Source organism: Chelonia mydas, chromosome 1 (assembly GCF_015237465.2).
Source record: "Chelonia mydas isolate rCheMyd1 chromosome 1, rCheMyd1.pri.v2, whole genome shotgun sequence".
NCBI lineage: Eukaryota > Metazoa > Chordata > Testudines > Cheloniidae > Chelonia > Chelonia mydas.
The window spans coordinates 254,391,547-254,407,763 of record NC_057849.1 but is presented as its reverse complement, the minus strand read 5'-3'; the positions used below and the strand labels follow the sequence as shown (position 1 = coordinate 254,407,763).

General features: G+C 47.7%; 2 protein-coding genes across 2 annotated transcripts; both read left to right on the top strand.

Annotated features, from left to right (window-relative positions):
* Positions 1 to 1,686: 1,686 nt before the first annotated feature.
* On the top strand, positions 1,687 to 8,459 carry TST (thiosulfate sulfurtransferase). Its single transcript, XM_007062639.3, has 2 exons — positions 1,687 to 2,348; positions 7,959 to 8,459. Exons 1-2 carry the CDS (start codon positions 1,754 to 1,756, stop codon positions 8,255 to 8,257), a joined length of 894 nt encoding a protein of 297 aa, XP_007062701.1. The 5' UTR covers positions 1,687 to 1,753; the 3' UTR covers positions 8,258 to 8,459.
* Positions 8,460 to 8,582: 123 nt separating this feature from the next.
* Positions 8,583 to 15,384, top strand: TEX33 (testis expressed 33). Its single transcript, XM_037880856.2, has 6 exons — positions 8,583 to 9,176; positions 11,206 to 11,281; positions 11,887 to 12,539; positions 13,326 to 13,476; positions 14,725 to 14,835; positions 15,056 to 15,384. Exons 1-6 carry the CDS (start codon positions 9,168 to 9,170, stop codon positions 15,145 to 15,147), a joined length of 1,092 nt encoding a protein of 363 aa, XP_037736784.1. The 5' UTR covers positions 8,583 to 9,167; the 3' UTR covers positions 15,148 to 15,384.
* The last annotated feature ends 833 nt before the right edge of the window (positions 15,385 to 16,217 follow it).

Sequence of the window (16,217 nt, the reverse complement as noted above, 5' to 3'; positions counted from 1 at the left end):
TTCTGTGCATGATAGCAAATAAGTTGAAAGAAAACAAGATGCATTTTGGAAGTCAAATCAAAGCAGTGACCGGGGTCTTTTCATATACCACTCAACGACTATTCAGACAAAAATGAAATGCCCCTACCTCGGAAAACCCCATTATCTGTCCTCATTGTAGCTCTTTTCCATGTAACTTGAATGTAGCATTCATATTTAAAATATTGATTAGTTCAGTAGAGGTCATCACAATTATTTGCATAAACTGTAAAGTTTATAAAAGAAAAGGTGTTGTTATTATAGGCCCAGAGTTGTTAGGACATCATAAAACACTGGGAGCCATTTTGTATTTTTCCACAAACTTGGTCAAACTGAGGGCGGGCATTTCTAAGATGGAATTTTGGAATTAAAAAGGAAATGAGGTAGAGATATTCTAGCCACAGATAAAGAATCCAGTCCCCCAAATTCCATTAAAGTGTACCCAGCCACATTGCTGCTGTATAAGCCTGACAGCAACTGTAAAGACACTGGCTGATTCGACTAATTGTAGCATATATAGGTATAGGGCAGGATTCCTTTAAGTAGAGGTGCTCACTGTTTTCTGTGGTTTAGAAGCCACCAGAAACCACTCAGAGCAGCAGGATAGTATTAACCTAGACCTTGTATGATTGCAGGTAATAAACATGATTATTTGGGAGCCAACTGTGACCAAGTAGGGTCTCCATATTATTTTTATTGTAGAATGAGCAAAAGACACAATACTAATCAAAAGAAATGTTTTTATATCTGTAATCCAATTAAATGATTTTTGATAAATTTAGCTATTTTTCAGCTTCTTAATTCCTCTATTATCACACCAGAGTTCCTACCGATTTCTTCATTTGTAACTATCATATAATTTATGTGAAAACATCACAGCTGGATTTGCAACACATGACTGAATATTGCTTTTTGTTGATTTTTACCTGCATATTGTATGTTTACTAAAAGAGATAACACAAAATAATACATTGGGGTAACATATTTGACAGACCAAAAAAAAAAAAGGGTCACCTCCGAGAATGGCATTTCCTCATCTCTTCATAATGAAATAACAATTGCAGGAACTTATCACTTGGGGGGTGACCTGAAACATACTTTGTCACGTACACAATCAAAACCCCAGTTCCTTATTCACACTCCATTTAGGGCACAGGAGGCTATCACCTCCCGACTTCAGGGAGGTTTGCATCTAGATCTGAACTTCACAGCTGCCCATATCTTTGGTGAGTGGCATGTTCCAGGCCCCACTTCCTTCATAGCAGTTTGATGGTCACAGGGACATGTCATTTTGGGGTGATCTGAAATGTCTGTCATATACAGCCAGTACCAATTACTAATTTAAATGTTTATCACATTCCATTACGTTAATTTGATAACATATCTAAAACATTACCCTTACATTGATATGTTTTAAAAATAATTTTGACCTTTAAATAAGGAGCTGGTACCACAAATAAGAAATTAGGGATAAGGAACAAATCCACCAGTTGCTTGCAATAGTGTTCTGGGACTGGCAGCTAGCAGGGAAGAGGAGGCTTGGGGGAGGAGGAGGGAGAAGAGGGGGTGGAGTTTTTAGAGCTGTCTCAATCCAGCCAGCTGATTGGCTGAGAACCAGAGGCTGGGATTCCAGTAGACTTGGCTCCTCCCATTTCACCCCTGTGGTGGTACAGTTCCTGCACTCACGTACAGTGCTAAGCTCTCAGTTCACGGCACAAACACAGTCTTGGACACAATGGTGCAGCAAGTACTGTACAGAGCTCTGGTCTCCACCAGGTGGCTCTCAGAATCTGTCCTGGCCAACCGGATTGGGCCCAGCCTGCAGGTGCTCGATGTATCCTGGTACCCTCCTGGGGAGAGGGATGCCCAGCAGGAGTTCCGAGACAAGCATATACCTGGGGCCTCATTTTTCGATATCGAGGAGTGTAAAGATAAGTCGTCGCCCTATGAGCTCATGCTGCCCAGCGAGGCACACTTCGCCAACTATGTTGGGCACCTGGGGATCAGCAATGACACGCATGTGGTGGTGTATGATGGAGATGACTTGGGGAGCTTCTATGCACCCCGAGCCTGGTGGATGTTCCGGGTCTTTGGGCACAGAACAGTCTCCGTGCTGAATGGCGGGTTCAAGAACTGGGTGAAGGAGGGTCACCCTGTGACATCAGAGCTCAGCCGGCCAGAGCCAGCAGTGTTTAAGGCAACCTTGAACAGGTCCCTGCTGAAGACCTATACAGACATGGTAGAGAACATGGAATCCAAGCGGTTCCAGGTGGTGGATTCCAGGTCTGAGGGGAGGTACCGGGGGACAGAACCAGAACCAGGGAACGAAGGTAGGAGCAGCACATGGCATCTCTTTCAGCTACAGCTGGATGTTTGCTCAGGCACTACCCTCCCTCCCTGCTAACAAACACACCTGCAGTAATGCATGCTCGCAACTCACACTAGCACACACCTCTCCTAACTGATGTGCACTCACGGCACCCAAATTTCAGCAAACAGATCTGAATCTACTCTGAGTTCAGGGCTGTTCAGATTTAGGGTTTTCTTTGGACCTGTTATAAAGATGGGCAGCTGTGAAGTTCAGATCCAGTCACAAACTTCCCTGAAGTCTAGAGGTGTTTTTTTAGCCTATGCCCTATTGCCCCCTTGCAGAGTTAATCATACTGCTGATGTGGGAGAATAGGGCCTCCTTATCTAATGTTAACACATGCACACGTGGTTGGTTTTCATGCTTGCACTTTGCCTTCCTTGTAACATGAGAGATCTGTTTTTCCTTGAGGGATAAATCAAGTTCCCAGTCAACAGAGAACTTGCATGACTGGTTGTTTGCCCTTTGAATCTTTACCATATAAACCCAACCATTTTAAAGAGAGGTTTCAGAGTAACAGCCGTGTTAGTCTGTATCTGCAAAAAGAAAAGGAGTACTTGTGGCACCTTAGAGACTAACCAATTTATCTGAGCATAAGCTTTTGTGAGCTACAGCTCACTTCATCGGATGCATGAAGTGAGCTGTAGCTCACGAAAGCTCATGCTCAAATAAATTGGTTAGTCTCTAAGGTGCCACAAGTACTCCTTTCCTTTTTTTATTTTAAAGAGAGAGAGTCCCAAACCGTATCCCAGCAGCTCAGACCCTCCTCCCCTCCCTTTTCCAGACAAGTGGCATGGTTTGTATAACTGTAACATTATCAACCTGAACAAAGGGCTAGAGCTGCCGCAGTGGGAGAGGGGAGAGGCTGTATGTTTGGGGAGAGTTTATATAGACGCATGCCTGGAATGGAATTTTGCTCAATTTAAAGTTAAAGGAAAACATCCTTATTGCCAAATCTAAGAGTTCACATAGCACAAAAACAACCCCCAAAATCATAGGAATAATTTAAAAATCACGAGATCTTTTTAAATCTCAGGATTTTTTGCTCCGCCTTCTGATTTCTGAACATGGAGCAGAAAGCCAGTCAAGTTGTGCATGTGCACCAAGATTGTTGTTGTTCTTATTTCTGGAGAGCCAGATGTGTGTGCAGGGTGTTTTACAGTTAGAAAGGGAGAGGAGCCTGCCCAGAGTTTAATTTGTGCCAGGGTTTGCACCTGGGCTTGGAAGTTCATAACCCCGGCACCTCTGGACTTGCCGCTTCATTTATGAAAATAAAAAAATTGCTTGAGTTCCAGCACCTAATTGCTTCAGCCCCCGCACCTCTTTCGTTACAAATTAAGCACTGGGCCTGCCCAAAAAAAAGATTACAATCTAAGGTCCTGATCCTCCAGTCAGATCCATGCAGGCAGACTCCTGAGCCCATCCAGAGCTTCATTGACTTTGGTGGGGCTGTACACAGGCACAAGGCTCCACATATGTGGATCCAATTGCAGGACTAAACACAAGCTGGGATGAGGATGGAAGAGGAGGTATGGCATGACAAGGGTTACAGCAGTGAAAAATCAGGAGATGTGCTTGTGGTTAGTTCCCTTTTTTAGAGTATTAAGATCTGGGATTGCATCTGAGTTCAGTACGTGGAGATTGAAATTCAATCTGAAATGCACACAAAATACTCCTTGATAGTGACAGATGGATTCCATATTCCTTCTCCCTGGAGTGGAAGTAGGGAGTTGTCATCAGCCTGCAAATGCTGTAAGAACTTGAACATTTCAGTGATTATTAATTCTTAGTTTTGAATTAGTTCCCCGGGACCGGGTGGTCCCCCTTTTGTGTTTTCTTTCTGCAAGTATTCCAGCAGAGGAGCCTTCCAGGCACATATACACACCCACAGCACGGCGTGCTCGATAAGTCGCTAAAAGCTGTTTTCAAATCAGTTAACACCCTGAGTGCAAACTGCACATTGTAAAATGAAGAACTTACACTCAGCTGTGCAATCTGAAATCCCTGCTGTTGCTGGCTGATTACACAGGTCATTGCCGTAGGGCGTAGCTACCCCATAGTGCCAAAGTGTGGCACTGCCAGCACTCCCTGCCTCAGTTTCCCTCCCTAGGGTGGATTTCCTCAGCTTTCCACACACCAGTCTGTCTGGAGATGTGGCATAGCCCTCTATCCAAATCACAGACAGGGTAGCAAAAGACCAGCTAAAAGGCCCAACAAATAAAAAAGCTCTTCTGCCCTTCCGGAGCTTTTTTTCAGCCCAGCCTCTGGACTCTGTTCCCAACCCCTTTTTGGCTACCTGGGCCAGTTTTTATGGCTCTGGCATAGGGCCCTCCACTCCCAGGCTGGTTCCCCTGAAATACTATTCTCAGTCCCTTCTGGGCTCTGTTCCTTGCAGCCTTCCCTACTCTGATATAGGGCACTGGGTTCCCTGAACTCTATAGACCCTGTCTTAAGGCCTTCCATAGGAGCCTGCCTACTCCCTGTGTTTCCACCAGCAGAGTGAGCGCTCTCAGTCCTTTTATAAGGCCCATGTGTTCATTAAACTATCACCTGACCTTTTAGTCCCACCCGCTCAGGTTAGGAAACAGCTAATTAATTATGGCACATTTGTTACTCTTTTCCTCATTTCCCCTTACAGGGAACTGAAACAAGGGCATCTGGCTTAGAGAAGAAGTGTGTTCCTGAGGTTGAAGAAGTGGCCTGGTCTTTAGGAGACCAAAGTTCCATTACTGGCTCTGCTATTATCTTCCTTAAGCAAGTCACTTCACCTCTCTGTGCCTCAAGGTCCCCTCTGTAAAATGGGGATAATTCTCTCCTTTCTCCCACCTTTTTTCTGTTAGATTGGGTTCCTTGGGGCATGGACTGTTTTTAAACAGCATCTAGCACGATGGGGCTCCGATCTTGGGTGGGGGCTCCCAGTGCTACCATAAATCAAATAAACAATAATCATCATCATCATCATGACTAATTTACAAGCAATGTCACATTTAAAATATTTGGCACAAACCATCTGCCCAGCAAGAATTATTTGCTTAAGAACTCGTGAATAAATACACTTGAGACTCTCTCTGTTTCTTGGCAGACAACAGAAAAAGAGGGTCAACTTTCCAGATAAATTGTTTGTTAGGAACTATTGCCCAGATCCCCATAGGCGGCACATGAACCCCCACTCGGGGATGCTAGCCCTTGTGCTGCCTCTTCTGCTTGAGGCCCCACCGCCCCACCCTGCTGCTTCCACCCTCCTCTCCCCTCACCCTCGACCGCCAGAGCCAGAGGAGCCCTGAGCCCCCACTGTGGCCAGAGGAGACCAGCCGAGCCAAACCTAGCCCGCCTGCCCCAGCCACCCCAAGTACCCGGCTGCCGGCTGGCCCAAGCCCCCACCAGCTTCAGGGGAGAGGCAGAATGAGGGTAGGAAGAGAAGCAGCGTGGGCAGGGCCACAGGGGAAGAGCAGGATGCGGGACCTGGGCCTCGGGGCGGAGCGTGGGCAGGGCCACGGCTTGGCTGTTTGGAGAGGCTTAGCCTCCCCTGGCCCATGCAGATCCCTGTCATCCTTCCACTTTCCTTTTCTCCTGCTACTCTTCAACCCCATCCCCGGTATTCTCTGACTCCTCTGCTTCCCTGCCCCTCCCATTCTCCAGAATTCCATTGCTCCTTGCGCTCCATGTGCTGCATTCTGCTCACCCTGAAAGACCCAGGGAGGAGAGAGGGATGGACTCAGAGGACATTTCTGTGCTATTTAGCAGCTTGAGGATTGAGCGTCTGTTTTCAGACAGTATTTGATTAACTCATTTTGTATTGTTTTTGCTAGGTGTGAACGCACACTGAGCCTGCTCTGAAGGACACGGTTTTAATAATTAAAAACATAAATCAAAATAAATCAAATCTCTAGATGTAGGCCACCTGTGGGCTTGGGTCAGGAGACACCCAAGGACTGAAACAGCAGTTCAAATCAATATATATTTCTTAATTTAAAAAAAGCCAGGAGTGAAAATTGTTCTCAGCTCAGCATTTGCCAGCCAATGCTGAGCCTGTTTTCAAGGGAAGCGTGTGGATACTGCTGGGAGCTGGAGCCAGTTTCTAAGGAGCTCAGAGGAGACAAATCAAGAAGCAAATGAGACGAATAATGTCCGTCTGGAACAGTGGGTGATCACACAATCACAGAGCAGTCTTCCAAAGGAATCTAGCACTGTCACAGATTCTGCCTCCCAACCCTCTAGCTTTACCTGTGGGACAAAATAACATGCCACAGTCTTTGCAACGTCACATTGTAATGCTGCATCCATGAGTGATGAAACTGCAACATCATCACATATAGACATAACATTGTGATGCTGCATTATGATGCAAGGTCAGGGCATTGTGAGGCCTGAAATTAATTGGTGACTCGGTCTTTGTGGGGGACAAATCTATGACCATCAGGACAATCCCACTGATTTTGGGACTGGGGGTGACCTGTCTTTAAGAAGTAGATTATTATCTGATTATCCCATGACTTGTCTCTTCCAGACTCTTTAGAAATTCAAACCAGTCTCATTCACTGGAGACTAATTTCAAGCCAGTGTTTAAAGTCTCCTACTCTTATAGGGCTTGATCCAAAGTCCATTAAAATCAATGGAAAGACTCCCATTGACTTTAATGGACTTTGGATCAGGCCCGTAATGGAGTTTGCTGTGTGTTTCAGTGAGACATTTAAAATCTCATTCATCATTTCTGAAGCCTCTCTCACACTAACGGGCCTTACCCTTAGGTCAGATTCTCAGCTGGCACAAATTAGCAGAACTTCCTTGAAGTAATTTATGCCAGCAGAAAGTCTGACCCTCGTTTACATCAATGCCGAATGGATTTAAAATGCGACAAAAATCTAAATTCTCCACTCACACTAGTGGTGATGTTTGACCCACACTTGGCCCTGCTGTAAATGACTAGCCAGTGGTGACCCTAAATGCTCCAGGCCTGACAACTCTTTTCTCTAGAAGACCATCTGTGAGTGACACACCTAAATGCTGGGCTCAGAACAGTTCTCATGATATTTCTGGTTCCTGACTGTTCACGTCATCCTCACCCAACATTGCTGGCAACAGAGATAATTTCATAAATTCTTGGAGCCAAATTCACTACTGACATAAGCGCATGCAACTCTCGTGAATTTAGCCCATATAGGAAATGATAGAGGCCACTGAATCTTCCAATCTAATCCTTTCTTACATATTTTGTTAGGTTTCTCTTTACACCAGGTCCATGAATATCTGCTCTAGCCTGCTCTTGAATCTCAGCAGTGATGGTACCTCTGGCCATGAAGAATCTTAGGCCCAAATCCTCAAAGGAATTTAGGTGCCTAACTCCCCTTGAAATCAATGCACTTAAATACTTTTGAGGATCTGGGCCATAGTGCCTTAGCCAAGGCTTTTACTTCTGTAACTTCTAGCTTGTCACTCTGTACCCCCAATGTTGTCCCAGATGGTGAAATATTCCCTTGAAGGGATTTACAGGCTATGAACATGCTATGTTATGTGGATGTCTTTTGAACGCTCTCCTCACACGTCCTTTCCTCTCTCCCCGGGGGTGTTTTAGGGCTTGAACCAGGTCACATCCCCGGCTCGCTGAACATGCCCTTCTTTAAATTCCTCACTGAAGCCGGCTTCGAGAAGAGCCCAGAGGAGATTCGGAGCATGTTCCAGGAGAAGAAGGTGGACCTCTCACAGCCACTCATTGCCACGTGCCGTAAGGGCATCACGGCATGCCACATTGCCCTGGCAGCATACCTTTGTGGCAAGCCAGATGTGGCCATCTATGATGGATCCTGGTCAGAGTGGTTCCGCAAGGCCCCGCCGGAGCACAAGCTCTCTGAGTGGAAGCGCAACAAGGCATAAAGGGGGAGAGGTTGCAATGCAGTCCTTTAGCATTCATTGAGAGTGGGGTTTGTCAACTGTCTTCATTCAAGGGAGCTGGAAATGAGGGGAAGGAACATAATAAATTCTATGTTACAGTTAATCCAGTTTTGTAAGAACAATTAGTGGTTTTTAGTCTCTTTCTTTTTTAATGATGCCACTGAATAAAATCTCTGCCTTCCGATTACGTGTCTGTGTGTGCCTCTAATCCTCCCCAGTGACAGTGGGACCTCATCATACTGTGATGTTACAATGTGTAGCTGAAGGAAGAACAGCCAAGTTACCTGGGGGAAAGTTAGGCTCTCCCATGAGAGGTTCTGAGAAATCCCAGCTGGGTTGGGAACTACTGCAGCCAAGTTACCAACACCCCCAAAGAAATGGAGAGCACAGTCTTGTGGTGCAAGCACAGGGCTAGACATCAAACATGGTGGGCTGTAGTCCCGGCTTTGCCATAGACTCACTGTGTGACCTCGGGCAAATCACTTAACCTCTCTGTCTTAGTCTGTAAAAAGGGGGTAATGACGCCTCCCTCCTGGGGAGTGTATGAGGCACAGTTAACACGATCTGGAGATGCTTGGGTGGAAGATGCAATAGAAGTGCTAAGTCCTACTAATTGTTGTTGTTTTATTATGAGAGCTACCAAGGAACCCCACACATGTGCTGAAAACTGTTGGGCCTGTGCTCTTTCTGCGACATGAGTTTCCCCCCCCAAAGATAACACCTAACTGTGCCTTGTTTATTTTGGTTCCCATAGTAACTACAGCTCATAGATGGGGAGGGATGTTCCCTAGCAACCATCCCTGAGGCTTACTCTTAGTTCCACCTCTGCACTTCTGGACTTCAGCAGGACCTGCCTGGTTAGAAGAATCACTTTGTCATCTCAACTGAGACCATGGAACAGGTGAGAGAGACATTTATAAGAAAGGCTTCAGCTCTGAGCCTCATTCTGGAAGCTTGGTGCCCCCTCACCTTCCCCCCCCCCCCCACTTCAGACACACACACAAACAAAGAAAGGATGAGCCAATCAAAGACACCATTTCATATGTACTGCCACACTGCTTTTCAGGCCTGAGGCAGCACACTGAGCGTACTATCTTTTTGATGCCAGTCCAGGCCACATGTGGCAGGCGTGTGGGGCTATTCTTGGCCATCTCTGGCAGCTGATACTGAGCCCCATTTGGCAGGAGATACCAGGCCACTTCTGGCAGGTGTACAGTTCATCTCTAATAATAACAGTGCTTTTCCCAGCCAGAGACCTTGTGAGAATGGCACAGCAATACCTTCAGCAGCCTGAGAAGGTTAGTCTTTAGCTCCACTGGGACAAGTCCCATATTTCTCCTTGGTCAGTGGGAGTCAGAATGGCAGGAAAGTATTGAACGCGGTGAAAATACCTGAGGAACTATGTTAATACTTTATTTGGCATCTTCAGAAAAAGGCAGAGAAAAAAATTTGGTCATTTTATAGCTCTTTAGTCAGGAGTTGTTTTTTATAACGTGTGCATGTACAGTGCCTGGCATAGTGGGCACAGTAGGAGACTCTGGATGAAATTCTGTGGGTTGCGGTATATAGGAGGTCAGGCTAGATGATTGAACGGTCCCTTGTGGACTTAAGAGCTATCCATGTTTGAATGGTGCCTCAAGTTCAGTCAGAGGTTCTAGGCACTGCTGTCAGAAAAATATTAAAGAGTAATAATAATATGTAATTAGTTCAGATCCCAGAAAAAAAGGATCTGCATGTGAACTGTAAAGTCACTCAGCTCACCAGAAGCTGGAACAATCAGAGTTACTAAGGAATGTGCTTTGCAGTACAAGGAAAGCAGTGGGGGCAATACCCCAAGCCTTCTGAGTCAAAGGGTGACCCACAAATGGGAGACTTGCGTGTCTGGGGAACAAGCCGCCCTCTTCCCATGGACATAACAATAATGGTGGTAACTTGATGCAGCTCTAGGTGGGAGGTAGGAGTTAACATAGGAGCTAAGTGGGGAAGAGCCATTTAGTAACACCGAGTCCTGCAATCTGATAAAAATACAATTAAAATGCTCTTAAAAGGGATTGAAAATAATACAGAAAAAAAAATGTAATTCTGTCCCATGGAGCAATCATGTGCCCTCACTCAGGGCCTGATCGAATGGCCAGAAAGTCAATTGGAGCCTGCCCATGGACTGTTGGAACAGGGCCTTTGGAGCCCTGCATTCAGGTTTGGCCATCCAACGTGTAAGATGAATAGGGGGCAGAGAAGAGCAAGGACAAAGGTTAGAGTTGTGGGTGGGATTTGCATGACAGCTCCCTCCCCACAGAATGCAGTCAGGCTGGGGAGTCTGCTGCCATTGAAGGGCACAGAGTAAAATACAGTAGCTGCTTTTTATTAACAAAAGGGCTGCCTAATTTGTTGACAACTAGCATTTGCAGTTATCACAGCTTGGGTGAGGGTAGTCAAAGCAAAGCATAAAATGATCACTGCACAGGTCAGTGCTATGCACATCTCCTTCCCACTTTTGTCTGTTTAGACCTTAAGCCCTTTGGGGCAGGGACAGTCTCTCACTGTGTTTGTAGAGTACCTGGCACAACGGGGTCCTGATCTTGACTGAGCCCTGTAATATACATAACAAATAATAATGTTTTTAATGCCTCTGCCCATGGCAAATGGCATTCTACAGAAACTGATTATACAACGTTACAGGCTGTAGCCTTTTGGGCCAGTCCTGTAGAACACGGTAGTGTTTTTTAATAAGAGAGGATTATGGACTTGATGGACTGCTCTGGCGTGGTAATTCCTAGGTAGAATTTGCTGTACCAGATCAACGTTAAAGGTGGTGCCACACCAGGTTATTTGGTTGTGCCATGTCTTAAGTCTGACAAACAACCAGCCTACCCCACATTCTTGGCTCCTGCTCTATGCCTACTTAACTCCGCCTTTGTTGCTCTTTCAAGGAGATGCCTATGACCTCGGCCTCCCTTACACCTGCTGCAGCGAAACATGAGTCTGTGCTAGCCGACGGCCCATTAGGTAAGAGACACAGTAGAACAGCTGCTTTGTTCACTAGCCCCCACTTTGCACTCAGACTTCTGACCTAGCTCCCACATTCATGGGGGTTTTCCTCTACCCTTTACACCCCACCTGTGTTCCTGTGGGATTGCTTATTTGCATGAATGTGTGCTGATTGGATATGCATGTGTATGAGAGGATGATGCACATGGGTTTGTGAACTGATTAGCTACATACACCTGTGGGAATGAGTTCTCACAAGCAAGCCTGCGCTGCTTAGGTATGTGTGTGCCTAAGAGGGCATTCATGTGAGTGCGTGCCAATTAAAGGCAACAGATGTGCGTGTGTGACAGGAAATATGCCTGCTGATGTGTGAGAAAGTTCAAGCCTGGGTTCGAGTGCACAGGCTGACTAGCCACACCTGTGTGTGTGTGCGCCCGCTTCTGGACACGTGACCACAGGCACACCCGAGCTCCTCACACAGCCTCCTCCCAGCTCAGGGGGTGTAGCTTATGTACACTGTACATTTGTGTAACCATGATGCTGTGCAGTGCAAGATCATTTATTGCCGCACTCCTCTATCAAAATGATGGCAAATTGGTTGAGCTTTTCCTTCTATCTTTAAGTGGAACCTGGAGATGGCAACAAGGAGCATGTCCTGGCTGGGGCACGGGCCAGCGGCAAGAGAACCTCCTTGAAAAGTTCCAGTAGAACCTCCTGGAAGACCTCCAAGAACCCTACAGATAGTGGAACACCCATGAGTTCTCCTCAAGTCAAATCCCAGGCATCCCCCTCTGCACAGCATCTCCACACCAGAAGCTATAGTAAACAGAGTCTCCAGCCCAAAACGCCTTCTGCACAGCGTCATCTCACCAGAGAAGAAGGAGAAGCAGCCCGGGATGTCTCAGGTGCCAAGGAACCAGCAGTGAGGCAACATCAAAGAGGAAGGACAGGAAGTCTCCTACATCTTGCAAAGTCTACCCAGAAGAAGGCAGAAAGTGTCCAAGCCTACTCAGATGGCAAAGAACCAGCAGCAGGGCAACATCGACCGCTGGGGCCCAGGGTGCCTGGATCTCCCCGAAAGACCACCAAGACCAGCCACAAGGAGGCGAGGGAATTCCCGAATGGCTTAAGTGCAAAGGAATCCTTAGCATCAATAGGGCAAGACGTGAAAGCAGAGGGGAAGCTCTTTCAGGGGAAGAAAAGCAGCATAATCCCAATTAACATCAAACACAAGTTTGGGAGCAGCATTGTGGATGAGCTCGTCACTGAGGAGCAGGTTGTGGAAGAAGCGGTGACACTTGAGGAGGGGGAGGATACTTTGGGGGGAAAGGTTCAGAGGGCTGGGTGATTGGAAGTACAGCACCTGGAGAAGGGTGTTTTAGGGAGAGGCATTTGGGCTTTGTAACTGGGGGGCAGGTCCAGTGACAACTTCCATACCCAGAGGCACCATATTCAACCATGTCTTGTGTTCTCTCTCTCTGTCTGTTTCCCCATCCTGATTATCTCGTCATTCTCTTTCCCTCTCCCTCCTTGCACTCATGATGAAGAAGCAGAGGGTGAAGGGCCATTAGAGACAATAGCACTAGAGGGTGAGAGGCTGGGGAGAGGGGGTGTGTCATAGTACCCACCCCTGGGCCAAATTCAGACCTGTTGTAAGAAGATGACACTCCACTGATTTCAGCTAAACAGCACCCATGGTCTGAATTAGCCCATGTATTTAGGTACTCCCAGAGACCAGGGGTACACATTGGTGAGAGGTTTTAGAGTAGCAGCCGTGTTAGTCTGTATTCGCAAAAAAGAAAAGGAGGACTTGTGGCACCTTAGAGACTATCTAATGCTCAAATTAGAGACTAACAAATTTATTTGAGCATTAGATAGTCTCTAAGGTGCCACAAGTCCTCCTTTTCTTATTGGTGAGAGGGGTACACTCAAGGACAGCGCTTGCCCCTGGGGATTAGGATACACCCAGGGCCTGTACTTAGGGCTGGAGGTGCCTCCGGGGAGTCGGGTGCACTTGGGGTTTGTGGGTCAAGACTGACTCCATGATGTTTGTGCTTGCCAGGCGCGTCGTGCTCTGTGTGAGGCTGGACTGATTGAGGGGCAGAAACGACTCAGCAACCGGACCCCTAAACCACCAGAGAATCCCATGGCCACCACACCCTTTGCCGATTATTATGAACTAGGTTACAACCTGAGGTCAAACATCTTCCAAGGTGAGGGGCCTTCCATTTCTACCCCCAGATGTCCCTATACTATTTGCATTGCCCCTGGGTTCCTGCATTGGTCTGTGTGTCTCTTTAACTATACCTCTCCCTCCCCCCTTCTCTCTCCCCTCTTGTTCAGAGCACTCCTGTAGCAGGATACAGGGGGAAAGGAGGGATGACTGTGGGTCCCCTTTTTACCCATTCCCCCTTTTCCTTATCTTCCCCCTCTTCCTTCTTTCCAACCAGCAACAGCGAGGCATGAGGGTCCAGCACAACCACCCATCTCCCCGCCATTCGAGAGCTGCCTGGATGGTAGCTTTTGCAATCAAATGTCTCAAGTTAATAGCTCCAGTTCAAATTACACGCTTGTTCCTCTTTGAGGCCTTCTCAGACATGGTGTTCTGAAGCCTCTTCCCCAAGTCGCTGTGCCTCCAGAGTCCTCAGTAATCCCTCTATCTGATCAAATCTGACTGGGGAGCGATATACTGCTCTCATCAACATGGTATTGGAGTGCCTTTTGTGCATGCACCCAATGCCTCACGAGCCGGATGATGATTATTATGTGTGTATGCCCGGTGGTAGCGTGCCTGGTGGTAGCATGTAGGAATCTCAGTCAAGAATTGGGACCTTTGTGTAGCCAGGTAAAATGAAGACAGCCCTCCCTCAGGAAGCTCACACTTGGCATCAACCAGTGGCTAACAGCCAAAAGCAGGTCTGGGTGGCTTGGGAGGAGGAGGAGGTAATAACGAAACCAAGAAGAGCTGAGCAGGGCTAGAAGGGATCGAGAGAAGTCACAACTTACCATTGCCTAGCCAGGGCCAGAGGGGAGTGATCTGGAGGGCCCATGGCCAAGATAGGTTTGAAGGAGGGATTTAAGAGGGTCAGATGATGGCTTTGTGAGTTACATGCAGGTATTGGGAGCAGTAGGGGAGCGTGCACATAAGTGCTTGAGGGAAAAGTAGACCTTGGGACATGACTCAAAATGATGCTCCATCATGGGCCTGCTCTGCCTAAGGGCAGGCAGTACTAGCAGACAAAGTGCAAGAATGCACTGGACAGAGGCCAAGTGGTCACAGAGCCATACCACAGACCCCATCAGAACACATGGCTGAGTCAAATCCAAATGAAAGTGCTAATGTCAGCTGTGAATCCCTTTTCTCTCCCTTCCTCTCCCCCTTTGGCTGCGGGTACACGTCACTGGTGCCAGCAGCAGAGTGGCTCGTGGTAACAAATTCCTGCACGTTCGGTTTCTTGCAGGTGGCCCAGTAGAGAGTAAGAGCCTGATGAAGGATTCCTATACCGCAGATGTGATTCAAAGGGCAGTCAGAGACCCCAAACACTGGCATGGAAGGAAAACCGATGACCTAGGTAAGGCTTCTGTCATGAGCAAGCAACTGATGCACTTCAGAACTGGGCACGGACTAAGAAAAGGTTAGAGATGGGCATTGTCACAGGAGAAGAGCCATTGAGCTAGGGCAGAGCACTGCCACAGGCAGGTGGAAATTATTAAGCCTGGTTCTTACCCACAGGGAGAGCGGTATCATTAGGAATGACGCAGAGATTGAACTGTGGTTTGTCTTCTTTATAGGGCGATGGCACCAGAAAAATGCCCTAAACCTTAACCTGCAAAAAGCTTTGGAGCAGAAATATGGGGAGAAGACCAAAGGTACCAAATCTTAGAAGGCAAAAGACAGAGAAGCGAGCCACTCTCCAAGAGGGACCCTGCTCTCCCTGGCGCTAGAATAAACCTCTGTGCAGCCTCGATCGGTGTGCTTGCTGAGCAGCGGCAATGCGAGTGGCAGGAAGAGAAGTGGGCGCTCAGCTGGCAGAAACACAATGGCAAAGCCTCTTATCACAGGGAAAGGGAGGGAGAGTCTTTGGGGGCAGCAGCGTGTGAGAGGACTGAATGGCCATGGAAACGGTTCTCATGGAATCCCTGCAGGTGAGACTGGGGGTGGGGGGGACAAGGAGACTGACTATCCAGCAGACTGGGGACCGTGTTTAGGAAATAGCAGGGCTGGAATGTGTGCATGCATGCATGCGTGCGGAGGCGGGATGCCCATGACTGAATGGCCACGGATGGCACTTTGATGGCTGCCAGCCTCTTTTCCGTCTCTCCCCTGGATTGTGTACGCAGTTCTCCTACACAGCGGGAAGCACAGTGGGGGCTTGGTGAGCGTTACAAACCTGGCAGAAAGCCGTCAGGCTGTGGGCACTTTCTGTGGGAACACTTTCTCGCAGGTGTTTCTGGGGGGCCAGTCACTCTCAGTACAGCATCAAGGTGCAACTCTTGTGCCCGTCGGGGGCGGAGACTGTGAGGCAGGAGGCAATTTCCTTCCCTCTCATAATCTGGTTGCTTTGAGGCGGCTAGACGGAGACTCACTTGGAGAGCTCCTGCATTGCCAATGACCTATAGTGACTGTGCGAAAACCGCTGCCAGCACTCACTTCAGCACTGGAGGCAGCAGGGCACCCAGCCAAACCCAGGAGCTCCAAAACCCAAACCAGTGCCAAAAAGCCCATCCCACCAAAAGGGAGCCAGAACCCCTGGAATTCGCCATGCTGCTGGGTCATCCCACAGTGAGGAGGATCATTTTGGGGGCTTTTCTGACAAGTTTTTCTTGTCTATGCCCCATCTCCCACCATCCCCCATAACAATGTCTCTTTGTGGGCAGGAAGGTGCCAGCATTGCATGGTGCTCTGACGTCCAGGTCCACCCACAGATAGTAAATCCAAATAGGACTGAATCCC

Excerpts from the sequence above, each read along its gene's own strand:
- TST (XM_007062639.3), top strand. The coding sequence starts at position 1,754 with ATGGTGCAGCAAGTACTGTACAGAGCTCTGGTCTCCACCAGGTGGCTC. Across the intron at positions 2,349-7,958 it reads ACCAGAACCAGGGAACGAAG|GGCTTGAACCAGGTCACATC; the intron begins GTAGGAGCAGCA and ends GGGGTGTTTTAG.
- TEX33 (XM_037880856.2), top strand. Across the intron at positions 11,282-11,886 it reads GCTAGCCGACGGCCCATTAG|TGGAACCTGGAGATGGCAAC; the intron begins GTAAGAGACACA and ends TCTATCTTTAAG. Across the intron at positions 12,540-13,325 it reads AGCTCGTCACTGAGGAGCAG|GCGCGTCGTGCTCTGTGTGA; the intron begins GTTGTGGAAGAA and ends TGTGCTTGCCAG.